The following is a 26,599-nucleotide window of genomic DNA, read 5'->3' as shown; positions in this document are numbered from 1 at the left end:
CCCCTCACTAGACCCGCCGCCACCACCGCCCCTTCCGCCCGTCACAGCCAATGGGAAGCGTCGTGCGGTGACAGGCAAAACCCTTCGCCAACCACCGTTCGCCAGGGGAGCGTCCGAGCCGCCAGGCCCCGTCCCCACCCTCGCGTTGCTATGGGAACAGCTGTCGGCCGCAAAGAACTCTGGGAGCCCTCGATTCGGGTCGGGGTTGGAGGGGTGATTTAGCCTGCTGGCAGCTTTCTCGTTGTTCCTCCCTGTATTCGGCGCTGCTTTGGAAGCGCAAGTATCGCCCACCCCGCCAGGGGGCGCGAGCGGACGGTGGCGGCGTGCGCGAGGATGCGCCGGGGTTGGTATCGGCACTATGTCGGAGGAGTACTCTTCGGCTGAGGACGAGGATTACGTGCCCTCAGGTGAGCGGGGTGGTCCCGGTCCCGGTCCTCACCGGCTGTGCTTGCAGGTGTGGAGTACAGCGAGGACGACGTGAGCGAGCTGGTGCGGAAGGAGCCGGCGGACAGCCCGCGGCCGCCCCGCGGCAGGAGGAGCCCCCGCCGCCCCTCTAGCAGGTACAGCCGCGGGCGGACCTGCCCCTGGTTCCGCACAGGCGCGGCGTCCCGGGTGGGAGAATCCGCGTTGGTGTGGCCGGGAGCTGCCTTCGCCGGTGCTCGTCCCGCCGGGCGCTGTGGTGAGGTGCTGGGAGACGAGAAACGCTTTTCGTCGTTGTGATTCAGCGCTAGAGATCCTCAGGCTTGAAGGACATCGTGCCTGAAACCCCCTGCAGGAGCCAGTTAGTTTCCTTCTAATAAGCCTTTTTAAGTGCAAAGCACTTTTGGTGGGAGAAACTTCCCGTGTATATAGCTTATTTGAGGCTGGTTTCTATCCAGCTCAGGTTCTCCTCCTCTTGTGGTTCCTGCAGTATTCTAGAGCCCATTATACCCTTACAGGTACACATAAGTGCCAGTCCACTTCAGGGGGACAGCCTGCTTCAGTCCTGTGGTGTTTTCTGAACAGCATTGTCTTTTAATTAAGCAGCTTCACCCCCAAGACAAGGGGAATTGCCCCAGGTAGACTGTCCTGGGTTCAGCTATAGCAGTCATTTTTTTTCCTTCTTAGTAGCTGGGGCAGTGCTGTGTTTTTGACTTTCAGCCTGGGAACAACGCTGATAACACCGATGTTTTTAGTTGTTGCTAAGTAATGTTTACTCTGACCAAGGACTTTCTCAGTCTCATGCTCTGCCAGGGAGGAGGGGAAGCCGGGAGGAAGCAGAGACAGGACACCTGACCCAAACTAGCCAAAGGGGTATTCCATACCACAGCACGTCATGCCCAGTATATAAACCGGGGGGAGTTACCCGGAAGGCCCAGATCACTGCTCGAGTTGGGCTGGGTATCGGTTGGCGGGTGGTGAGCAATTGTATCCTCTCCCCTTGTTATTTCCCTTATCATTATTATTATTGGTGGTAGCAGTAGTGGTTTTGTATTATACCTTAGTTGCGGGACTGCTCTTATCTCAACCCGTGGGAGTTACATTCTTCCAATTCTCCTCCCCATCCATCCAGGAATGGGGGGAGGAAGAAGGGGAGGAGTGAGCGAGCGGCTGCGTGGTTCTGAGTTACTGGCTGGGCTTAAACCACAACACTGTCTTAGTGTAAATATGAAATACCATGTTGCTTCACCGTTGAGCTCTGCAATAGTGTTGCAGCACCTCAGTATATATATTTTTTTATTTAGGTTTTTTTTTTTTTTTGCATCCTATTCCAGAAAGAGGAAGAAAGGAGGTCTCTTGCTAGAGCTGGATGAGAAAGAGGAAGAAAAGGCTCAGCAAAATGAAGAGGAGGAGGAGGAAGTGGATAATGTAGAGCAGGTGAAAAGAAGAAGAGAAAAAGAAATAAAAAAGAAAGAGGATGCTCTTTGGGCCAGCTTCCTTAGCGATGTGGGACAGAAACCCAAAGCAGTGGCTGCCACTCAGGCTGAGAAGGTAACAGAGTGCTCGGCCTTCACCCAGGGAGGGGTGGGAAGGGCCTAAAACTTTAGAGCAGGCAGTGTGGGCTCTACCTGGTACTAGGTGTCAGTCAAAGCTGGGAGAGGCTGGGTTTACCACTGCCCTATCTGCTTTGTAAGCCTGGAGCCTCATCATGGGGCAGACTGGTTTCCTTCTGGCTGGGGAGGTCTGTGATCTGGCAGTGCTGCTTCTGGAGCTGCTTGTCAGCATCTTGGAGTGCCCTACAGAACCCTGCTGGTTTCCCTTCCTGGTCCTGGATTCTCCTTGTGATGTAGGAACAGCACAGTGAACTTTGGTCTGAGCTGTGCTGGTGGGCACAGCTCTCCCCTGAGGCTTGTGCCTTTCCTGATGCTCGAAATAAAACCAAAAAAGGAGGGTCTGGGGGGGGGGGGGGGGGGGAGGGGGAAGCTGAAGAGACTCCTACTGATATCTCTGTGCTTTGCTCTTCATCCTCATACAGTGAGGGGGGCTGGAAGATGCTGTGTGTTGGTATGGACACTGGTAACAAGAATGAATCGAGTTTTCTCTAGCTTCCTTTATAAGCCCTGTAATGTGCTCTCGCTCCCTATCTGCAGAGGTTTTCCGTAGGGAGAATTCTGTGTATAATCAGGTATTTAAAAGGATTTGGTTCTTAATAAAACCAAGTGCATGTATTTTCCTTGCAAAGCCGTTCACACTGAAGGTGGTAGAAGGGAAGAAGGTACCAAAACTCACCCTCTGTTCCTCAAGCCATCTTTTGTTTTTTCCCCTTTTTGAGTGGTCAGACTAAAAGGTATTTTGTAACAAAAGTCTGGACTCCTAAATCAGTGAGGAGAGTTGTACTCCTGGCAAGTACAGCTCTCCTCACTGTGTGAAGCTTCTTTCTCCAACTGTTGGAGGGTTGCAGAACAAGTATAGTCGTGTAATCTTTGCTTGCAACTTTTAGAAGAAGAGTCCTTTCATCTGAACCCTCCTGCTTCTCTCCACCTCACTTGTTACTGGCTGAACAGCTGAGATGGCTACAGGTAGAATTAGAGAGGAGGAGAGAATAAAAGTTCTCTGAGCAATTCTGCGGGCAGATCCCTAAAACATGAGTGGTCTTTAAAAGTCCCTTCATGGCCTAGAATAATTTATGGAGAGCTGCAGTTCCTCTTTTCTCTTCTGTCTGCTTGAAAATCTCTGTGGTATGTGGTTGATCTAGACCAAGAATTTTTGGGGTTTGTTTTGATTATTTGTAGGGTCTGGGGTTTTTATATATGCTGTTAAAAGCTGTAGTTGTGACTGAGTAAATTAAGAGGTGTTGTTGACAAATTGCTTAATAAAGCTATTTGCCTCTCAAAGAGACGTTGTTGACAAGTAGCTTAATATCTTCAGGGTTGTTTATGAAGATCAACCTTGTGTTCTTCTATATTCTTGAGTAAAAATAAACATATTTCTGTGTAATCCACCCTGGCACCTTTACTGCCAAGGAGTTTAGTTTGGGAGAACTGAGTCTTCAGGCTTTCGCTTGCTGTATGAACCACAGCAGTGTATTCTTGCTCCTTCCTACATTTAATTACAATTTCACATCTCATTTTGGGTCTGTTTTGATCCTTGAGTTCCAGTGAGAATCTGGAACTAAGTAGGGAATTTCCTTTTGGTGGCAGGGGCATTTGTTTCCTTTTTCTTGTCTGTGGGTGACTTGCTTTGACCAGCCAGCCTAAATTGCTGTGGGACCTGAGGTCTGTGTTGGGTCCTCGGCCCCTTGGAGTGATAATTTGGCTTGGCTCCACAAATTCATTGTTTTGCTTTCTCCTTCATGTATTTTGTAGGCTGAAGGAGAGAAGAGTGGGAACAAGCTTCAGAAGAAACCAAAAGATTCAGGAAAAGTGACAATCACCAAAATATTTGATTTTGCTGATGAGGAGGTCAGGTAAGTTGGCAGATGTGATCTATCTACTGCAGATTGAGCACAAACTGGGTGCTGCTTTTCTGTGGGCAGGCTGGAAATGTGCTGTGAAGCATGGTGTATCTTCTCTTTCCTTTAAACTTTTTTAATATCATGAGCACATACAGACCTCAAGGAAAACTGGGCCAGGATACCCCTGCCTGAGGGCTGCAGAGTATCCTGGCACCGGTTGCCCAGAGAAGCTGTGGCGGCTGCCCCATCCCTGGCAGTGTTCAAGGCCAGGTTGGATGGGGCTTGGAGCAACCTGGTCTAGTGGAAGGTGTCCCTGCCTGTGGCAGGGGGTTGGAACTGGATGAGCTTTAAGGTCCCTCTCAACCCAAACCAGTCTATGATGTGCAGATCTCAGTCTTTGCTCAACTTCAAAATACTCCTGTAAATTCTCTTCAGCTTCCCCATCTAGACAGTGTTTAAAATGGTTGGCAAAGCTTCCTGGTGACATTGCACACTGGGAAGGTTGAGACAAGGAGAGAACCACGTACAGCCCCGCATGAATGACAGTAATGTTTTATTCTTTCAGTCTAGTTCAAGTCCTGCGTTGGGGCAGGATATTTGCTGGCACTTTCCCTGGTGATATTCACAACTCACTGCAAAGATCTGCAGACAATAAGAGGTATTTTGCTGGACGGACTAATAGCTGAGTGCTTTTACCTCTGAAACAGCTGCAACAAAGGTGATGGGCAAGGGAAAGTCATCCATTGGGCTGAGGTTGGCCTGCAAGATGCCTCTACGAATGCACTGCAAAAAGGGGCAGGCATTTTATAAATGTGTAAGACCAGAACTGAGAGGCCTGGGTGAACCCACTTGAAATCTGAATGCACTGCGACCTTGTGGTTGTTACATGGTGTTTTTTGGTTTTAATAGGTAAGCCTAGTTTTGTCAGATGAGAATTTTGCCTGTGCATGTGACAGCAGCAGGCAGCAGTTCCCAGCAATAACTCCCAGCCTTTAATCTGGAAGAGGAAGCAGAGAGCAGGGGCTTCTGCTGCTCTTGCTGTTCATGTCAGTACTGCTGCCTGAGCTGTTTGAAAAAAATCTGAGGAGAGCCATAGTAGCGACTTTCCTATTTCCCTGCACAATCCAGGCTGTGGGAATACCCTTCGTTTGCTGATAAAATGGCAAAGAACTGTACCACTGCAGCTTTTCTGAGAGGATCCGCCATACCCTTTCTACAAAGGAAAGGCACAGTCTTTCCTGTGGACAGATAAAAATCTGTAGCAGAATTACAGAAATTCTGTAGCGAAATTTGTCTCCTAATGCGTGCTCTCCTCCTCAGCTGCCAGCTTGCTTGTCTCTGATTTTCCTGGGGTTTTTTCCTGGTTCAAACATGATGTCCTGCTGTGTGAGAATAGCCAAAGCTTTAGGATCACAGGGCTGTCATACAAAAGCCTTGTTGAGTTCTGATGCATCATCAGATGGCATACAGCAGAACTGCATTCCTGGTGCTTTGGGGTTGCAGGAAATCAGCATGCAGTCTTATTTAAAGCCTGGACATGTCCATCTGTGCATTGTAGGCAAGTGTCATGTCCTAACATAAACATAGATGTATATCACTTAAAGGAGGGGGTTGATTTACAGGGAAACTCACCTTGTGGCCTTCCTTCAGAACAGGAGTCTTCCACTTGCAGAAAGGAATTTTTCTCATGCAATTTTTTGTGGAGTATAGGACCCTTTAAAGCAGGGACCTAGCAAAAACATCTGCCTTGAACCTTCTTGTTTACCTCTCTCTAGGAAAAGAAGCCCCAGATAATTATGATTTAAGCACAGAATTATTCAGGTGTTGGTCTGATTCTGGCATTCTAGATTTTTGTGGTTATAGATTTGCTTTGCCAGTGCTGCCCTTGCTTTTATAGGTAATTAGTTGGAGGGGTCAGGGAAACTTTCTCTGCCCTTCAAAAAGTGGCTTGCCTTGTGAACAGAACTTGTCCAGGGCTCCTAAGCTTCTGAGCTTTTGACATTGGTATCTTATAGAATCATAGAATGATTTGGGTTGGAAAGGACCTTAAGATCATCTAGTTCCAACCCCCTGCCACGGGCAGGGATGCCTCACACTAGACCATGTCACCCAAGGCTCTGTCCAACCTGGCCTTGAGCACTGCCAGGGATGGAGCATTCACAACTTCCTTGGGCAACCCATTCCAGTGCCTCACCACCCTCACTGTAAAGAACTTCTTCCTTATATCTAACCTGAACTTCCCCTATTTAACTTTGAACCCATTACCCCTTGTCCTATCGCTACAGTCCCTAATGAAGAGTCCCTCTCCAGCATCCTTGTAGGCTTTATATAGCTATAGCTAAGTTAGCTAAAGGCTTATTTTTCCACACCAGTTGCTTTTCTAGCGTCTTTTGTACTGCTCAGTGCTGTTTCCCTTGGGCACTGCAAAGGAATTGATACAACTTTCTACTAATTTTTGATCAAATAGACAAAAGCTGGAGCCTGGATGACAGGAGACTGTAATCCAGCAAACTACCAAGGCTGATGTGGGTTTTGTTTACAGCAGCCATTGTATCAATAGGTTACAGAGCCAGCAACAGATGCTGCAGCAAGCTCTGGGGACTGTTTTCTGCTGGTGCGAGAGTTACAATGTGCTACTTCCTTTGATAACAGAAAAGTCCTTCAATGGTTTTTTTGCCTCTGTGATTTTTGTGATATTCGAAGCTGAAGCTTTTGTGTTGTTTGCTACATCTCACGTCTCTAGATGCATTACACTGTTAGCTGTGGGTAGACTATAAGGATTTGCCACTGCTTACAGCAACTGCTACTTTCCAGTAATGGCAGTAGGTCAGGGCCAGAGGGCTGCTTTTCCTTTAGAATAGCGGGAGGTTGTCTTTGCGCTACCCTAAAGTCTGCAAATGCTCTGAATACCAAAGGCTGACTTCCTTGCCTAGGGAAGCAGCTGGCACATCATAGTTTATAAAGGCCAACACATAGTAGTTGGTGTATGTGCAGTTGTGTGTATGTTTCTGGACCAAAAGAAGTAAAATGAGAGAGCTGCTTCTGTTGCTTTCCTTTCTAAATAGTTTGAGGCTACTTTTGAGTGTTGCTCTTATGAAAGCTTGAGAAGAATTTAGATCAGTGTTTAAGTACTGATAGATTCAGGGCATGAATTTTGACAGTCTGCTCACAGAAGATCATTTAGCCCTGATCTCATGTTGCAGAACAATTTATTTTCTCCTGTAAGGAGATGGTATAATCTCTTGCATGATTGGAGTAGCAGAAGTCTCTTGAAACAGATTTCCAACTGCAGGGCTATACTAGAATAGTGAAAGACCTTCCTCTTTAAGCTGTCAGCTCCCCTATAGGTTATTGTTGCACTTAATGTCCATTTTGATTAGTCTGCACTTGTATCAGTTCCTAATGGTGAACTTTAGGTTCAGAGTATTACAAATTACCAATCACCAAATAAAGAATTAAATTTAGTGGCTTGTAATTTTAGAGAATACATGATTTAGTATTAGCTTGTAAAACCAAAGCTTTCGAATCCTGGAACTAGAAACAGTCTTTTAACTGATTTCTATATTTTCCAGTTGTGACTTTTCTGTCTGCTTTTCATTCCTCCCTGGTGTTAAATAGATTAGGAGCTGCAGGTGACTGTCACCCAAATGGCTGTAATTGTGGGCAGTGGGAGCAATTTGCAAAGGCAGTTCAGCATCTAAATGGAAGTTCAAGTAACTTCTCCCTGACAGAGGAGTTTGAAGCTCCTTTGAAGCCTCTGGTTTACGAACTTGCCCCACGATGCAGGATGCGTGGTTGCGTTAATAGGGAATTGCATCCCTGGTGCCAGGGTTTATCTATTGCAAAATGTAATTGCTGTATGATGAGGCTTGTTTTCTCTTTGGCACTCCAAAATTCTTTGGCCCTTGGCTTTCTTTAAACTGCTGTTGTGCTTAGTGTATCAAAATGGTTCTTCTGTGCTCCTTCAAAGAAAGTCAACTTTGTGTCCATCCAGGACTGAAGCAGAATGTGGCTCCTACACATGGAGCTGGCCCAGCCCCATGGTGTCCATCACAGGCAGTGTAACAGCTTGTGAGGGAAGAGTGAAGTGGGGCCATTGAAAGGTAGCAGGAGTAGGTTTTAGTTTGAAATATCTTCTGTGCACCTTCATTTGGCTTGTGAGAAGCAAAACGAAGTTGAGAGGAGGAATCGTGTCTGGCTTGGGTGCTAATTTGGGAACGGGAGGCCTGTGTGTGACACCCTGCTTTGTTCATACATTGCAAATTCCAAGTAAAAGATTCAAAGCTAGAAGCTTCCTATTTCTTGCATATGTTCTTTGTGTGGTTTAAATCCAGAGCTTTACACACTCAGGTTATTCTGCTGCTGGGAATGTTGTCCTGGTACTGCAGAGTCGCCATGCTGTACTGAGAGTGTTGTGTTGTGCTGGCAAAACTGGCTTGTGCTGCTTCAGTGACCCTTGGCTACTTCCCTGTGTGCCTGAACAAAGCAGCCAAAGCAAAGCCATAGCAGGGCTCCAGTCTCCATCTGTCACTGGGGAGAGCCCTGCTCTTTTCCTGAAATCTGGCAGGGTGTTCCTGTCACAGCTCCCTTTACTTTTCCCACAAGCCTGTCTTCTCCAGGAGTGCCAGTCTGGGATCCAGAAAGATTCCTCGCAAGCTGGGTGATGGCCTCAGGCCTCTGCACTGTGGTCCCCTTCCTGCTCAGTCCTTACTGCTGTAAGGTAGGTGGCAATAGCTGTCTTCTTGGAGGCAATTGCTCCTGACCCCTGGAGGGCTTGCAGATCAGATTTTGCATTAACCCTTGAGTTTTCTTCTTGAGCTTCTTCATTGCGCTTGCACACTCCATCTCTGGATAAGGGCTCCCTGCTGTTGACTCTTGTAGGAGATTGGATTTGTGACTTGAGATAGCCTCTGGTTTACTGCAATATGACTGCTTTTATTTGTGCGTCCACTATCCTGTGAGGAAACAAGTTGTGCTGGCTACGGGTGCTGAGCAGAGCTGAGAGGCAGCTTGTGTTCCAGGTTAGGGAAGGTGATAGTTTACAGTGCGGCTGTTGCATCTTAAAAGCAAAATACAAAGCTTTTAAAGAGGTACATAAAGTATCTGATTAATAACTGATTCGTAGAACTCGTTAAAAACTCACCAACAAAGTTTTAAGTTGACAAGCAGGTATTCTTTATTGCGGCGCCGGAGAACACGGGGGATAGCTCCTCCTAGCATGTTCTGTCCGAGCATCAACCGAACCATGATTATATTGTTGTTAGTCATACATATTCATTATATTGTATACATATTCATGAAGTTGTTTATACATGACATCACATTCCTAGAACATTCTTCCCGCATGCGCACTTTATTATGGTAGTGGTCTTTGGGACCTTTGGTGGTCATTTCTTCATCATCTTCCTCTTCATCACCTTATCTTTTCCTTGAATTCTTGTTCTGGTAGTCTTTGAGGTCTGTGCAGTAGATAAGTGCTTACGCCAGTTTAATTAGTTCGGTAACACTGCTGACATAAGTGAGTGATTTCTTCTCGTCCTTCTACTTATCAGTTAACTTAGCTACAGTACCTCCTGAACATCTGCTAGTTTCAGACACTCTTTATCTACAGTCTTTATTTTGCTTACAATAAATTTTATACGAAGGTCATGAGGTTCAAAAACTATGTCAGCTACAACAATTTATCTTATACAATGATCCTTATTATGTTCTTTTGGTTGGGCTTTTTAGGTTTGGAAAGTTTTGTTGTTATGTACAAAGCCACCAAGCTTAAAGTTACTTAAAACTGAATTTTCTTGTTTACAAAGGATTATATTTAATTTTGTACTTCCTTGTCTCAATAACCAAATACTTATCAACCTGAGCCAGTATAAATCCCAGTAATTACTACAGTGATTACTACATCTGCTACAGTTGAAGTGTGGAGTGAAAGAGAACCTGATTTTCATCCATTACTGTTGTAAATGGTTAGCATCTAGGATGTGCCTGAAAAAAAAAAACAAACAACCAAACTCATTACTCATTCTGTGTTGCTGCTTCACAGGTTTTCAGCCTACCTCAGGGATTCAAGAAAAAAAATTATTCATAGGAGATTGAAGTTGGAACTTAAGGACCTTAAGTTGGATCGGTAGGTTTTGGTGGTGAAATTCATGACCCCTTGAGCAGGAGAAGCCAAGGTGAAGTGAGGTGGCTGAGGGCAGGTTCTTGTCAGGAGGCTTTCCTGTGCTAATAAAAGCCCTTTCTCAGCCAGTAGTGCAGATCTCCTTTTTCAGGAATGCCATTGATGATGGGAATTGTGTGGGCAGGGCTACAGGCCATGGCTGGCCAAAGTTCAGGTTTTGTGGTGTCCCATGAAGTCATCAAGGTCAATGTACCCTTTAGCTTAGGCCTGATTCAGTGGGATGGTGAGGTCTGAGTCAAATCTGTGGTGTTAGCTGGGCTGCTGGACTCTTTACCTCGGTGAACTACTCTGGAGAGCTGTGCAGAGCTGGTTAAGAACTGATCTATTCCCTCATGGCAAGAAGTGCTTACCTGTGTGCAGCAGAGCTGGGGTTATGATTCAGTGTTCTGCAGTTGTACAGTGCTGCTTCTAGGTGATTTCTTGATGCTGCCTCTCATTACTGAAATACTGGTTTTCTTTTTTTAATCTTAGCTCATCTGTGTGCTTATTAAATACACCTATGTCCTAGACTGCTCACTGTTTCTAACCCCAGATCTGCTGTCCTCTTCCAGAGCTTCAGCCCCTTGGATCCCAACCCTTTTTAAGAGAGTAGGTGGAAATGGCTGCAGGAGAAGTAGATCAGACATCTGAGAATAGCCTGACCTTGTTCAGCCTCTTATTTCCTTCTCAGTGGCTGTGATGTCCTCTCTGACCTTGTGTGACAACTGAGACTGACCAAATGTGACAAAGTTGGGAAATAAAGGGAGTGTAAGCCAAGGAGTTTGGGAGACTAATACCTGTTTTATTGCTTTGTTTTCAAGACAGTTACAGTAGCTGTCTGAGCAATAGCTGCGGCTTCTGCTTCTTCCTGGCAAGCATCAAGCAGGGGTGGGGACAGGCTGATGGAGTTAATGTATTTCAAGGGGAAAGAGGTAAAAAGAGCAGGGAATTTACTCCCCCAAGTCTCAGGATTTAGAACTGGCACAGAGAGCAATTTTATAAATGTGTAATTGTACATCTCTGTTCTTGCTCTGTGGTCTCAGCATGGCTCAGTCAGATGTGTTGGGCTAATTAGCACTGAGAACATTAACTCTTCTTACCTTGTGATGCTTTCCAGGAAACTCAGCAGATGAAGAATAGGAAGGGGGTGTGGCAGCATGCTCACACTTCTTGCTGGGTGTGAATCTTGGTCATTTGTTTTGTGCTCAAGGGGTTTTGTGCAATGCTGAGTGAAGGACAGTTGCTTTTAAAATCAGGAGGAAGATCAGTAGTTGGGATGTGCATCTCTTACTGAGGTTTTAGGTAGTGTGGTGCATGTCAGATCAAGGCTGATATGTGTGTGACATGTTCCATATGTGATTTTCTTTTTGCTGTATTGCTTATATGCGTGAGTGATTAGGCAGGTGAGCATTACCAGGATCTGTCCTGGGAAGCCTTATATTTGGAAAGCCCTGCCTTTTCTCCAGGTGGATAGCAAGTGATACACAGCTTCCACTAGATTAGGTAAATGGGTGTTGCAGCTTAGATATGGGAGACAATTAACTGAACTAATATAGGGGCAGAGGAAGAAACTGCTCATGTTTTGGTGTGCTTTGTGCAATGGCTTTGGCTACAGTAGCAAGGAAATGTTAGCAAAAGACAAATGAATTTCAGTAGCCCCTTGAAAAGCCACTTCAAAGTCCAGCCTCTCTGAGGACTTCTGTTTCATGTTGATGACCAGTGATGGTCATAGGGTTTTATCCTCAGCCCTCCTTGGCTAAGGGGTTCTAGAAAATGGATTCTAGCCACTTTCCAGTGACATACCACTTCCTCAATGAGGCTCTCGCAGTGCAAAAACCTTGGCTTTTAAGATTTTTATTTTTTTTTTTTTTTTTTTTCTAGAAATCTGAGCACTAGGGGCCTGGGGATGATTCCTTGGGACCATAAGACAAATCAAACCCCCCAGCATTACATGGAATATCACTGTGACAGCTGTTTAGAGGTGGCAGTCTAAAAAGCAACTGGTTGCTTTTCTACAAACAAGCAGCAAAATGCTGATCTGGGCATAATGGAGTGAAGGCAGCAGCCTGTTCCTGTCCTTACGCTGTTGTTATTCTTGGAGGTCAGAGCATGCCTCAGTTGCACAGAGGGGCTGTGACTTGCAAAGTGTTACACAGTACTGCCAGCTTTGTCCAGTGCATTATCTGGCATTCACCAACATGCTGACTCCTCTTGTCTTTTATTTTACTATGCTTTTGAAAATCCCAAAGTGATGGAGCAGATGTCCACCTGAAAGTCATCTTATGTTTCTAATATGGCTTGATGCTTTTAAGGAAATAATTATTGTGTGCTGGTTTCATTTGTGCATTTTGCTGGTGATCAGTGCGATGAAAAAGAAGGCTCAGCTGGTATCCCCAAAGGTGGGAGAGGAGTCTCAAAGCATCTCCAAAATGATGGCTTGACCTCTAGATTAACTTGGGCATTTATAGGTCTTTCAAACCTGTGATATCTGGTTGCTGCATCAGTATTGGGAGCTGGATTACCAACTGTGTTCTCCCATCTTCAGGTTCTTCCAAGTGTGTTCTGCCTGCATGGTGTGTAGTTAGTGTGGAAATACATAAGTAAAAATCCCACCCTTCCCCAGTAGGTAAGGGAGGAGATGTTGTTTCTGTACATGGCTCTCAGACAATTGCCTGACTTCTAAAAATCTGGAAACAGAAGGTGCTTAGGACATATTCAGGTCTCACAGGCGCTCTTTTGCTGTTAGTAAGGGGATCTTTTTGTCCCTCTGTTCATGCCTTCATCACAGGGGACTCTGATCCAGTCCCAGCATTTTGCTGCTTACCCTGCTTCCCTTGTTTCCAAGCTGCTGTGTCATTCCTGACAGCTACAGGCTCAGAAAGGGCTTGTGATGTCTGGTGAGATGCTGGCAGAGCTGCTTTGCTGCCTTTGGGCCTCGGGTTTCTCAGGCTGGGAAGTGCAGCTTGCAAGATGGATTTTTTTTTTTTTTTTTTTTTTTTTTTTTTTTTTTTTTTTTTTTCTCTTCCTGGTAACTAAGGGATTCTGAAGCAAGAGGATTTCTGTGTTAGCTTGAAGGGAAGGCAAAGATGTCTGCTGCCTTACTATCTCGTTAATACATTATAAACCAAGTCAAGCTTAGTCTGGTCTCTTCCTCATGGGGATGCTCTGCTTTGTAGTGTGCGTTGGCTCCTGTTGTGATCTGTGTAACCTATGTGTCCAGTGTTCATAGCTCTAAGTGTATTTTGAACTCCTGACTCTTGAGACCTGTGATACTCCTTCCTTCAGCAAGAGGAGAGATTCATAATGTGAACATTGCACTGCTTTTTAGGAGTTGTGGGGTTGTAGAGATCTACCTTGCTTTTGGTGTACTTGCAAGTTGTAGTTAACAGGGTCAGAACACTGTCATGCTCACACATACAGCAGCTACATCTGTTCACCTGGATTGCTCAACTCATAATCCAAAGTTAAATCTTTTGGGAGGTACAAGTAAAAATGATGGGATGCCTCAAAGGCTGAAATGCTAAATGCATGGTGGGATTTTGAGGCAGTGTGATGGGGCTGGCTGAGGGAATAGTTATCCAAAGAAGCAAGCAGAGACCCAGTGGTCGGAGAGATGTAAAACTGGGGTGGATAACCTCTAGTCAACAGGTAGGTGAAGCTTTGTGCCCTGGCCATAGGTCAGCTACTCCAGAGATGTGTTTGTTGTGCTCTACCTATTACAAGCCCCAGTGGGAGCTCAGTAACTGCAGTACTACTTCCCCTTGGTTTTAGAGAGCTGGTTGCAGAAACAGCAAGCAGAAGCCCAAAAGGGGCCTGCTGGCTTGGTCAGCATCTAGTTCCAACCCCCCTGCCATGGGCAGGGACACCTCGCACTAGACCATGTTGCCCAAGGCTCTGTCCAACCCGGCTTGAACACTGCCAGGGATGGAGCATTTACCACTTCCTTCGGCAACCCGTTACAGTGCCTCACCACCCTCACAGTAAAGAACTTCTTGGTTGTATCTAACCTGAACTTCCCGTTTCAGTTTAAACCCATTACCCCTTGTCCTATTGCTACAGTCCCTGATGAAAAGTCCCTCTCTGACATCCTTGTAGGTCCTCTGCAGATACTGGAAGGCTGCTATGAGGTCTCCACGCAGCTTCTCTTCTCCAGGCTGAACAGCCCCAACTCTCTCAGCCTGTCTTCATACGGGAGGTGCTCCAGCCCTCTTATCATCCTCATGGCCCTCCTCTGGACTTGCTCTAACAGCTCCATGTCCTCCTTACGTTGGGGACACCAGAACTGTACACAGTACTCCAAGTGAGGTCTCACAAGAGCAGAGTAGAGGGGCAGGATCACCTACTTCAACCTGCTGGTCACGCTTCTTTTGATGCAGCCCAGGCTGCGAGTGCACAGTGCCAGCTCATGTTCAGTTTCTCATTGACCAACACCCCCAAGTCCTTCTCTGCAGGGCTGCTCTCATTCACTTCTCTGTCCAACCTGTAGCTGTGCCTGGGATTGCCCCGACCAAGGCGTAGGACAAAATACTTTGCTTTGTTGACCTTCATGAGGTTGACATTGACCACCTCTCAAGCGTGTCCAGGTCCCTCTGGATGGCATCCCTTCCATCCAGCTTATCAACCGAACCACACAGCTTGGTGTCGTCAGCAAACTTAGTGAGGGCACACTCAATTCCATTGTCCATGTCGCTGACAAAGGTGTTGAACAGGATCGGTCCCAACACCGATCCCTGAGGGACACCACTCATTACCTGTCTCCAGTTGGAAATTGAGCCGTTGACCACAACTCTCTGCGTGTGGCCATCGAGCCAGTTTTTTTTCCCACGGGCCACCCTATGGTTTTACCTGCGGGATCACGGAGAAGACATGAGAGTGTGGGATGGAAAACCTACCTCAGATCTGGAGCAACAGGTGCGTGAACTGAAGAGGAGAACAATGGTCAAGGATGATCCTCCCAGGAAAGCTGCTGCTCCAGTCTCTGGTGAGCAGTTTCCCAGATGGAGTGGAAGAGCTGATTTTAATCCAGCTCCTGTGATAAGGAATTCTAATCCCTTTCTACAAGACCTAAGTGGAGAATCTTGTGATCACTATTAGAGGGGCCCTGCCTCCAGCCAGGTGGAGGAGAGGGATAATCGGGTTTACCGGACTGTGTGGATCAGATGGCCTGGCACATCAGTCCCACAGAAGTATAAGGCTCTAGTAGATACCGGTGCACAGTGTACTCTGATGCCATCAAGGTATCAAGGGGTGGAACCCATTTATATTTCTGGAGTGACAGGAGGATCCCAAGCGTTAACTATGCTGGAAGCTGAAATCAGCCTGACTGGGAGGAAGTGGCAAAAGCACCCCATTGTGACTGGTCCAGGGGCTCCATGCATCCTTGGCATAGACTATCTCAGGAGAGGGTACTTCAAAGACCCAAAAGGGTATAGATGGGCTTTTGGTATCGCTGCCTTGGAAACAGAGGAAATTAAGCAGCTGTCCACCTTGCCCAGTCTCTCAGAGGATCCTTCTGTTGTGGGGTTGCTGAAGGTCGAAGAACAACAAGTGCCAATTGTGACCACAACAGTGCACCGGCGGCAATATCGCACCAACCGAGACTCCCTGATTCCCATCCATAAGCTGATCCGCAGACTGGAGAGCCAAGGAGTGATCAGCAGGACCCGCTCACCCTTTAATAGCCCCATATGGCCAGTGCAAAAGTCTAATGGAAAGTGGAGACTAACAGTAGACTATCACGGCCTGAACGAAGTCACACCACCATTGAGTGCTGCCGTACCGGACATGCTAGAACTTCAATCTGAACTGGAGTCAAAGGCAGCCAAGTGGGATGCCACAATTGACATTGCCAATGCATTTTTCTCAATCCCTTTGGCAGCAGAATGCAGGCCACAGTTTGCTTTCACTTGGAGGGGTGTCCAGTACACTTGGAACCGACTGCCCCAGGGGTGGAAACACAGCCCTACCATCTGCCATGGATTGATCCAGACTGCACTGGAACAGGGGCAAGCTCCAGAACACCTGCAATACATTGATGACATCATCGTGTGGGGTGATACAGTGTAAGAAGTTTTTAAGAAAGGGAGGAAGATAATCCAAATCCTGCTGAAGGCCGGTTTTGCCATAAAACAGAATAAGGTCAAGGGACCTGCACAGGAGATTCAATTTTTGGGAATAAAATGGCAAGATGGACGTCGCCAGATCCCCACAGACGTGATCAACAAGATAACAGCAATGTCTCCACCAACTAACAAGAAAGAAACACAAGCTTTCTTAGGTGTTGTGGGGTTCTGGAGAATGCACATCCCAAATTACAGTCTGATTGTAAGCCCTCTCTACCACGTGACCCGGAAGAAGAATGATTTCAAATGGGGCCCTGAGCAACAACAAGCCTTTGAACAAATTAAACGAGAAATAGCTCATGCAGTAGCCCTTGGACCAGTCCGGGCCGGGCCAGATATGAAAAATGTGCTCTATACCGCAGCCAGGGAGAATGGTCCTACCTGGAGCCTCTGGCAGAAAGCTCCAGGGGAGACTCGAGGTCGACCCCTTGGCTTTTGGAGTCGGGGATATAAAGGATCCGAGGCCAGCTATACTCCCACTGAAAAAGAGATACTGGCAGCCTATGAAGGGGTTCGAGCTGCCTCAGAAGTGATTGGCACTGAAGCGCAGCTCCTCCTGGCACCCCGGTTGCCTGTGCTGGGCTGGATGTTCAAAGGCAGGGTCTCCTCTACACATCATGCAACGGATGCTACATGGAGTAAGTGGGCCGCACTAATTACACAACGAGCTCGAATAGGAAATCCCAGTCATCCAGGAATTCTAGAAGTCATCATGGACTGGCCAGAGGGCAAAGATTTTGGGATGTCACCAGAAGAGGAGGTGACGCGTGCTGAAGAGGCCCCACCATATAATGAACTGTCAGAGAGTGAAAAGGAATATGCCTTGTTTACTGATGGGTCCTGCTGTATTGTGGGAAAGCATTGGAGATGGAAGGCAGCTGTGTGGAGTCCCCTGTGACAAGTTGCAGAAACTGCTGAAGGAGAGGGTGAATTGAGTCAGTTTGCAGAGGTGAAAGCCATCCAGCTGGCCTTGGACATTGCTGAATGAGAAAAATGGCCAGTACTTTATACTGACTCATGGATGGTGGCAAATGCCCTGTGGGGGTGGTTGCAGCAATGGAAGCAGAGCAACTGGCAACGCAGAAGTAAACCCATCTGGGCTGCTGCATTGTGGCAAGATATCGCTGCTCGGGTGCAGAACCTGGTGGTGAAGGTACGCCACGTAGATGCTCATGTACCCAAGAGTCGGGCCACTGAGGAACACCAGAATAACCAGCAAGTGGATAAAGCTGCTAAGATTGAAGTGGCTCAGATGGACTTGGATTGGCAACATAAGGGTGAATTATTTTTAGCCCGGTGGGCCCATGACACCTCAGGCCATCAAGGCAGAGATGCAACATATAGATGGGCTCGTGATCGAGGGGTGGACTTAAAGATGGACACTATTGCCCAGGTTATTTACGAATGTGAAACATGTGCTGCAATTAAGCAAGCCAAGCGGTTAGAGCCTCTCTGGTATGGAGGACAATGGCTGAAGTATAAGTATGGGGAGGCCTGGCAGATTGACTATATCACGCTCCCACCGACCCGCCAAGGCAAGCGCTATGTGCTTATCATGGTGGAAGCAACCACCGGCTGGCTGGAAACATACGCTGTGTCCCACGCCACTGCCCAGAACACTATCCTGGGTCTTGAGAAACAAGTCTTATGGCGACACGGCACCCCAGAGAGAATTGAGTCAGACAATGGGACTCATTTCCGGAACAACCTCATAGACACTTGGGCCAAAGAGCATGGCATTGAGTGGGTATACCACATCCCCTACCATGCACCAGCCTCTGGGAAAATCGAACTGCACAATGGGCTGTTAAAAACTACACTGAGAGCAATGGGTGGTGGGACTTTCAAACACTGGGATACACATTTACCAAAAGCCACCTGGTTGGTCAACACGAGGGGATCTGCCAACAGGGCTGGCCCAGCCCAATCAGAACTTTTACGTACTGTAGGGGGGGATAAAGTTCCTGTGGTGCACATCATAAAGAATTTGTTGGGGAAGACAGTCTGGGTTATTCCTGCTTCAGGTAAAGGCAAACCCACTCGTGGGGTTGCTTTTGCTCAGGGACCTGGATATACTTGGTCGGTAATGCGGGAAGATGGGGAAGTCCGATGTGTACCTCAAGGGGATTTGATTTTGGGGGAAAACAGCCAATGAACTCAATTGTACGCTGTTGCCTGCTCTATAACACTTTTATAGCCCACCAGCTAGATATCTTCAGGTCACCAGCAACTGACCCTGACTTCCCTCCGATCATCACCTCAACAAAGAATGAATTTTGAGGAAACCAGATGAGCTCAGCAGTGACCAGATGAGTTCACCAGTGTCATCAGCAGGCAACAACCCAACACTACACACCGTCCTTCCTGCCCTGAAAGACTATTACAAGAGATGGAGCCTGACATCATGGACTGGATGAGTTCAGCAATTTTACAGGGATTGGTCCATGGACTAGGGAATGATATCTTTGTGTGTGGGTGTGGGTGTATATATATGTGTATATATGGGACAGGGGTGATGGTGTTCTGAGAGATGTGGGATCTGAGCATGACATGAATGGTATGGAATAAGGGGTGGATACTGTCCTGGGTTCATCTATAGCAGTCATTTTTCTCCTTCTTAGTAGCTGGTGCAGTGCTGTGTTTTTTAACTTTCAGCCTGGGAACAACGCTGATAACACCGATGTTTTTAGTTGTTGCTAAGTAATGTTTATTCCAACCAAGGACTTTCTCAGTCTCATGCTTTGCCAGGGAGGAGGGGAATCCGGGAGGAAGCAGAGACAGGACACCTGACCCAAACTGGCCAAAGGGGTATTCCATACCACAGCACGTCATGCCCAGTATATAAACCAGGGGGAGTTACCCGGAAGGCCCAGATCGCTGCTCAAGTCGGGCTGGGTATCGGTCGGCGGGTGGTGAGCAATTGTATCCTCTCCCCTTGTTATTTCACTAATCATTATTATCATTGGTGGTAGCAGTAGTGGTTTTGTATTATACCTTGGTTGTGGGACTGCTCTTATCTCAACCCGTGGGAGTTGCATTCTTCCGATTCTCCTCCCCATCCCTCCGGGAGTGGGGGGAGGAAGAGGGGGGGGGAGTGAGCGAGCGGCTGCGTGGTTCTGAGTTACCGGCTGGGCTCAAACCATGACACCAGGGCAGATCCTGTGACCAAAGAGGATCAAGGAACAAGGGAGCAAAATTATTAGCTTGGCAAACCAGGGCAACCTCATTAAGAGCTCCTGAGAGTGTGGAAAATGTGTCACTGGAGGCAGGTGATTGTAAATGAGGGGCTAAAGTAGCTGGGGTTTTCTAACAATTAGTTACTGAATGTTTTTTCTCGAGATTTTTTTCTCATGTTTGTAATTCTTTCCCTGCTGTAGATGTTGTATTGATATATAATTTTTTTAAGTTCAATGTTTTGCACCCTCAGGTCCTCAATCAAAAATTAAATAGAAAATGAGAGCAAATTTCTGCGTTCTGCCTTTTCAGAGCTTTTTCTTCCATTCCCCATGCCTGGAGCCAGTTTCTGTGCTTTGGTTTGGGATGCAGATGTTGCCAAGCCTGTGAGACATGCGTGGCAGAAGTGCTGCCTCACTGACCCACAAATGAGGAAATCGAGAGCCCAATTAAGAGCCTGGAATTGCCCCCAGTGACCTGAGCAGAGCAGTTAGTGGATGCTAGTGAAACAGGCCTGTTTGAATGAATAAGCATTCCTGTTCGTTTGAAGGAAAACAACAACAAAAAAATCCCTTCCTCTCCCAGCTCTAATTAGCTACTCTTTTCTACCATGAATATAGAGGGTTTGTCACTGGCATGAAATCTTAACAAGATGTCTGATCTTCAGCCTGAAGCTGATGGAGGTGATGTCTTTGCAAGTGGTGTGGGGACTCCCGTACCTGTTTTCTGTTGCTGGTTCTTTGTTTTTGCTGTTGTGAGTACAGCTCTTCCTTACCCTCTGGTCTGTCTCCTTTTCTTCCAACAGAGTGACTAAAGAAGTGGACTCCACCTCAAAAGAAGCTAAAGCTTTTCTGAAGCAGCAAGAGAAATGGCAGTCAGCAGCTCCATCTTCCCTCCCAACAGTCTCTGGGTGAGTATGTGGTTTCTCTGCCTAGATATGGACCCTTAGTGAGCAAGACTGCACCGAAGCCCACAATAAAGGCACTTGTGATATTTAAGCTAATGGGTATTTCTTTTCTGCAGGATTTCAGTGGGAGCAAGACTAGGCCTGGAAGGTGTGATGATGGGGGGGGAGGGAAGTGGGGGAAGCAACTCATGAGTCCCCATGACTCCTTTGTAGGTTCAGGCTTGAATTTCTCAATCCTCATAAATCATTCTTCCTAGTAAGGAAATACTGTTTTGAATGTCTTGAGCAGCTTGATGAAGCTGCAGGTAGCCAAGGTACATGCCTGAGATTGCCTGCAGTTCCTTTGACAAGTGCTTCTTGGGACCATAAAAAGCCATGACAGGCTGGGCTGTGGTTTCTTATAAACTTTGGGGGAGCATTTGAATGTGAGATGCCTTTTTGATGTTCTCTAATATCATTTCGATGTGGATTTGTCACTTTGTTCAAGCTTTAACACCTAATTCTGAGATTATCATAATGCTTGTCAAAGATACAAAGAGGTCAGGTCCCCTGTGCATCTGACATGCCTCTCTGTGGTTCTTGATGAGCTTGGGAGATCACCTACTTCTCAGGAATAGAGGAGATGCTTCTGTGTTCCAACAATGATTTTTAAGTCAGTCGTTTGCATTTATATTTAAGATATAAGCTGCACACGATTTGGTCACATAGAAACACCCCCCATCAAATAAATACATTGTCCTTCCCATCTGCTGAAGAGCAATTCTCCAGTGTGAGTTCAGGCTACCTTTCCCCAAGATAGGCTGTTAGTCAGTTGATGCAGCTGGATTGTCACTCATTTTTCCCTGCTAAGTGTTGCAAAGCTTGTAGTTAGATCAGGGCAATGAAAGTATAGTATGTGTGTGTGTGACTTGACAGCTGCTGTTCCCTGAGATGAACGAATGCAAAGATGAGCATAGTCTTCTTGCTGTTGTTCATACTGCACAAGAGTTTGGCCCTGCAGAGCTCATTAATTGTAACCTAAGTGTTGTGTTATGGGGTTTTGTGCTGGAAAACTTGCTTTGACTTGGACTGGTATTCTTTGTTCAATCTGGGTGGGTGCAGAAGTGGTTTGGGTGGCAGCTGAAGCTAGGGCAGTTCCTTGCTGTGCATACTGCTGGTGGTCCCATCCCTTCAAACCTGCCTTCCAGTTCCCCCAGCAAATGCCCTGCTGCTCTGAGTGCAGGCAGGTTTGCTAGCCCACTGGGAAAGCCCCACAAGCTGCTCACCTTCCTGCTGAGATCCAGGTTTCCTCTTGTATCTTACTGGCCCAGAGGAGGAGGTGGGTGGCCAATGGGCCTGCACAACCTAGTCATTACCAAGGTGCACAGCTGCTTGTGCTGGAGCCCAGTTTGAGTTAATGCTGCAGGTATCTGAAGTGAAGAATCCACATCAAATATGGAAAAAATGGAATAAAAATCAATATAGGAAATAACGAGTTCAATGACTCCTTTAACTTTCATCCAGTGTGATTATTTTGGAGGCAGCTCAATTCAGTTGTCATTCAGTTTGCTGATGTGTGATGTCCTACTGACAGTTGCTTGCTTAAAATATGAGGTGGCCTGGCTGCAGGGAGGGGAGGGGGGAAATACCCTGAGCTTGTCTTGCCGCCTTTCAGAGCAGCAAACCCTGATGCAGTGCAGCCCCATATGCCTTTCATCTCCCAACCTGCTGCAGAGTATCCTGGGTTTGTGCAGTGATACTACAGCTGAGGTGTAGCAGTGGTATTTTGATCAACGTGTGGAACAGCCCAGTGCTCTTGAGGGTTCAGCAGGAGACAGTCTGGGGCAGCCTGGCTAGTGTGTGCCCTCTGGTCTGAGAGTGCTCCAGGGAGTTTTCTACCTTGGGATAGTATCCAAGACTGATTCCTGAGACTGCCAGCAAATATGCTTGCCTTTGGGCTTAGGAGGGTGCTTCCAGCTGGGAAGTCAGCCAGGGTATTTTCAGGTGAGAAAGTTACTAGCAGGCTTGCAGTGTTTCTTAAAGCCAGAGGCAAGTCCCTTGTGTTGAGAAAATTACAAAGGTCAGGTTGTAGACTTGGAGCCAAGCTATTGTCCAAGCCCTGCCCCCTCTGGAGCAAACAGCCACAAGCCTCAGTGACAAGCCAGAGCAGCACCAGGGGACTGACAGAACCTGGCGTAGCCTGATGGCTCTTTGCTGGTGCCCCTTAAAATAGAAGTTTTGGGGGAGAAGGTGCATTTTCTCCCTTGTACATTACAGGAGAAGCCCCAGTTGGGGGCAATATCACTAGAAGGCAGTGAAAAACCTGTGATTTGAGATCCTAGAAGTGCCTGTGGACACCCACTGTGCTGCGAGCCACTGTCAGCCCCCAGGAGCTTTGTCAGCTATTTAAAAAAGAGAAAAGAAAAAAGCATTGCCCTGTGTGCAGGGCATTCAAGCAGCTTAGAGTGGCATCTCCATCTGGCTTTTCTTTCTTCACCTTGCAGGCAGCTTGCATTATTTCTGGATGCAGCCAGCCTACCCTGCATTTTTTCGATTTCCCTTCTATAAACAGACGTAATCTAGGAAAGCAGCCATCACAAAAACAAACATCAGGCTCCACAACTCCACATTAGAAACCCTTGCAGTACAACTGGTCCAGGGGAAGGGATGTTTGGGGCTGAAAGAGCATTTCCTGAATGTGTTTAACATCCATACCAGATGTGCTATAAAAAGCTGGATTTGTGTTTGTGAGGGACATGGGGGTGGTTGGAGGAGAATAACTTAAACACTTGGCTGTAATTAAAGCCAGGAGTACAAAACAACCCACCCAGTTCTCTCAGTAGGAACTGCTAGAAAGGTCAGAAGCCCCCCTTCTTCCCTCCCCCTCAGCTCCCGGAGGGATGGGGAGGAGGATCGAAAGAATGTAAATCCCATGGGTTGAGATAAGAGCAGTCCAGTAACTAAGGTATAATACAAAACTACTACTACTACCACCACCAATAATAATAATCATGATAAGGGAAATAACAAGGGGAGAGAATATAAAACCAACAGGGGAAAAGGAAAAAAAAACAATAAACACAAGTGATGCCCAATACAGTTGCTCACCACCCACTGACCGATACCCAGCCCGACCCGAGCAGTGATCTGGGCCTTCCGGGTAACTCCCCCCAGTTTCTATACTGGGCATGACGTGCTGTGGTATGGAATACCCCTTTGGCTACTTTGGGTCAGGTGTCCTGTCTCTGCTTCCTCCCGGCTTCCTGTGCCCCGCTTCACTGGCAGAGCATGAGACTGAAAAGTCCTTGATCAGAGCAAACATTACTTAGCAACAACTAAAAACATCTCTGTGTTATCAGCATTGTTCTCAGACTAAAGCCAAAAAACAGCACTGCACCAGCTACTAAGAAGGAGAAAAATAACTGTTACAGCTGAACCCAGGACAGTATCCACCCCTTATCCCATACCATTCACGTCATGCTCAGATCCCACATTTTTCTATATACCATTGCTTTTTGTCTCATGTATATATATATATACACACACACAAAGAGACAGATATCATTCCGTAGTCCATGGACCATCCCTATAAAGTTCGCTGAATTCATTCAGTCCATGATGTCAGGCTCCATCTGTCATAACATTCTTTCAGGGCAGGAGGGACAGTATGTAGTGTTGGGCTGTTGCCTGCTGATGACACCGCTGAACTCGTCTGGTCGCTGCTGAGCTCATCTGGTTTCATCAAAATTCATTCTTCGTTGGGGTGATGATCAGAGAGAAGTCAGGGTCAGTCGATGGAGACCTGAGAACAATTCTTGGAGACTCCCGCTGCTGCAGCTTTTGCCATGATTTTATTCTCTCATGAGAGCACATATCTTCTTTTCAAAGCCCAGAGTGGTGGAGATGGGCATCTAGCTGATGGGCTATAGAAGTGTTATATAGCAGGCAACAGCATATAATTGAGTTCATTGGCTGTTTTCCCCCAAAATTAAATCCCCTTGAGGTACAAACTGGACTTCCCCATCTTCCTGCATTACCCACCAAGTATATCCAGGTCCCTGAGCAAAAGCAACCCCACGAGTGGGTTTGCCTTTACCTGAAGCAGGAATAACCCAGACTGTCTTCCCCAGCAAATTCTTTATGTGCACCACAGGAACTTTCTCCCCTCCACATTAAGTAAAAGTTCTGATTGGCAAGCTGGGTCTGTCATCCCCTGTGCTAGTAATCCTATTTTGCAACCACCATTTCATATTCAGAGGATGTTAAAGCAAATTAAATTTTCCACATAGCTTACAGCAGAATGAGTGTGTGCATGTACTTGTTCATGTGTGACTTGAGACACAATGTGGGGGTTGAGTTCCAGGCTGGGAAATAACTGCAAAGACCCAAGCCCTGCATTGTGAGCAGCTGCTGGCTGCCCATCGGTCCCTGATGCATGTCAAAGCACAGCAGTGTTGCATAGGAAACAGTGCTGCTGTAGCAGTTCTGAAAATGAAATAAATATATAGTTGGTGGATCTTATTTGTGATTCTTCTCTAGGTAGCTGTTTCTACATGGCCTGAACAGGAGCCAGGAAGAAAAAGGGAGGTTTTTTCACTTGCTTTGTTCTTACCTTTGCTTATTACCAAACCCGCTTGTAATTAAATGTGGACTTGCTCACTCAGCCCAGCTGTTGCTTTTCTGTTTGATCCTGCCTGAAATTACAGTGGTGGACGTGTGACCTTCTAGGCTTTTTTATGCCTTGTAGGCTGGTATAAACCAGATAACATTTGTCTTTGAAGCAAGCAGGCACCACTCCCACAGAGTTCAGGAGATGCAGTGCTTGCTGACCCCCAGGCTGAGTTTGGCCTGCAAGAGTTTGGACCTCAGTGCAAGACCCAGCAGGAAGAGGCAATGCAAGAAAGCTCTGACCTTGAGACACATACTGGCCCTGAACAAAGCAAGCAAGATAAACTCTGGCCTGTCCATCGTGGATGCTTTCCTCTCCTAGTCTACTGTAGAGCAATTCATGCAGACTGACCATTAAATGGTGTGAAAAGCTTTAGGCCTTTTCTTTGAGAAGTCATTTACTCTGCTGCATGCTAATGTTGGAGTAGAGGGACTCCAGCAGGAAGATGTCTGTCCATAGCTTCTCTCCCACCTTCAATGTGCAGGAGGAGGAGTGTGGCAGTTGTGGTGGGAGGATATGGATGGTAGGAGAACCTGGAGCCTGTTTGCAGCATCCCAACCCATTACTGTAATTTCTAAGCTAACCTTCCCCTCCAGCCTGGCTACTCCTAGGAGCTGCTTTGCATCCAAAGCTTTCCTTTGCAAAAGGTGCTCTTTCTGCATGAGTTGGCTCAAGCTAATTGGATCCCTTTGCTATCATGACGAAAACTGATTACTTCTGAAGTGAACACTGGTGAGACAGGCACAGGCTCTCAGCTTCCGTGAACCTCAGATCTAGAGCAAGTGCTGCAGCACTCACATGCCTCCAGGGAGCAATTTCATTTCACAGCAATCCCATGGGCTTTTTTTTCTTCAGAAAGCAGGAATTTACAGTCCAATTTCAGCTCAGCATCAACTGTAGATGGTTATTTAGCTAAAACTCTTGCACATTTTTCTTGTATGGGCTGAATAAGGATGCAGATAAAGCAAGTAATCAAGACCTTTGGAGAAGTTGGAGGTAGACTTTTTTCAATAGTCACTTCAGCAATTGAATAGCTCTGTTCTTAGTGATTTTAAGGCTTCTCAGCTTTCTCCTGCGCTTCTCTTACTGTGCTCCAGAGAGTGCTGTTCTCCCAGACGGAGAGATCCAGCCCCTTGCGCCATCGCCAAATGTCTGGGTGTGAGTAGCACATGACATATTTTTCTGTGCACAAGATGAACCAGCCAAGGGCAATATTCATGTGCCCTAGAGCTAGTTTTACTTACTTCCTGTTCATACACTTTGGTTGTGAAAGATTAAATGTGGTGGTAGCTGTTCCAAGTGAGTAATTTCTTTTCAGGTCTTAGATCCTTTGTTGGTTTTATTTTTTGTTTAATTATTCATTATTAGTGTCTGTCTACTGGTTTACATCCTCTCCTTGAATCAACATGGTAATGAGGCTGGGTGATTTTTTTTTAGTATCTTGGTTTGATTTGCTAGGGGGCCTGAAATTAATTACTGTCCTGGGTTCAGCTGTAACAGTTATTTTTCTTCTTCCTAGCAGCTGGTGCAGTGCTGTGTTTTCGACTTTAGTCTGAGAACAATGCTGATAACACACCGATGTTTTTAGTTGTTGCTAAGTAATGCTTACTCTGATCAAGGACTTTTCAGTCTCTCATACTCTGCCAGTGAGGAGGGGCACAAGAAGCCAGGAGGAAGCAGAGACAGGACACCTGACCCAAAGTAGCCAAAGGGG

At 46.7% G+C, this 26,599-nt stretch overlaps 1 protein-coding gene across 1 annotated transcript in view; it reads left to right on the top strand.

Moving 5' to 3' along the window:
* The first annotated feature begins 1,647 nt into the window (after positions 1-1,647).
* LOC115619014 (craniofacial development protein 1-like) overlaps positions 1,648-26,599 on the top strand; it is a 75,763-nt gene continuing 50,811 nt past the window's right edge. The window contains exons 1-4 of the mRNA XM_030511031.1: positions 1,648-1,670; positions 1,755-1,971; positions 3,786-3,886; positions 20,136-20,240. Coding sequence (XP_030366891.1) covers positions 1,648-1,670; positions 1,755-1,971; positions 3,786-3,886; positions 20,136-20,240 — 446 coding nt within the window. The remainder of the gene's footprint in view (positions 1,671-1,754; positions 1,972-3,785; positions 3,887-20,135; positions 20,241-26,599) is intronic.

Source organism: Strigops habroptila, chromosome W (assembly GCF_004027225.2).
Source record: "Strigops habroptila isolate Jane chromosome W, bStrHab1.2.pri, whole genome shotgun sequence".
In the NCBI taxonomy this organism is placed as follows: Eukaryota; Metazoa; Chordata; class Aves; order Psittaciformes; family Psittacidae; genus Strigops; species Strigops habroptila.
This window is presented reverse-complemented; position numbering and strand designations above follow the sequence as displayed.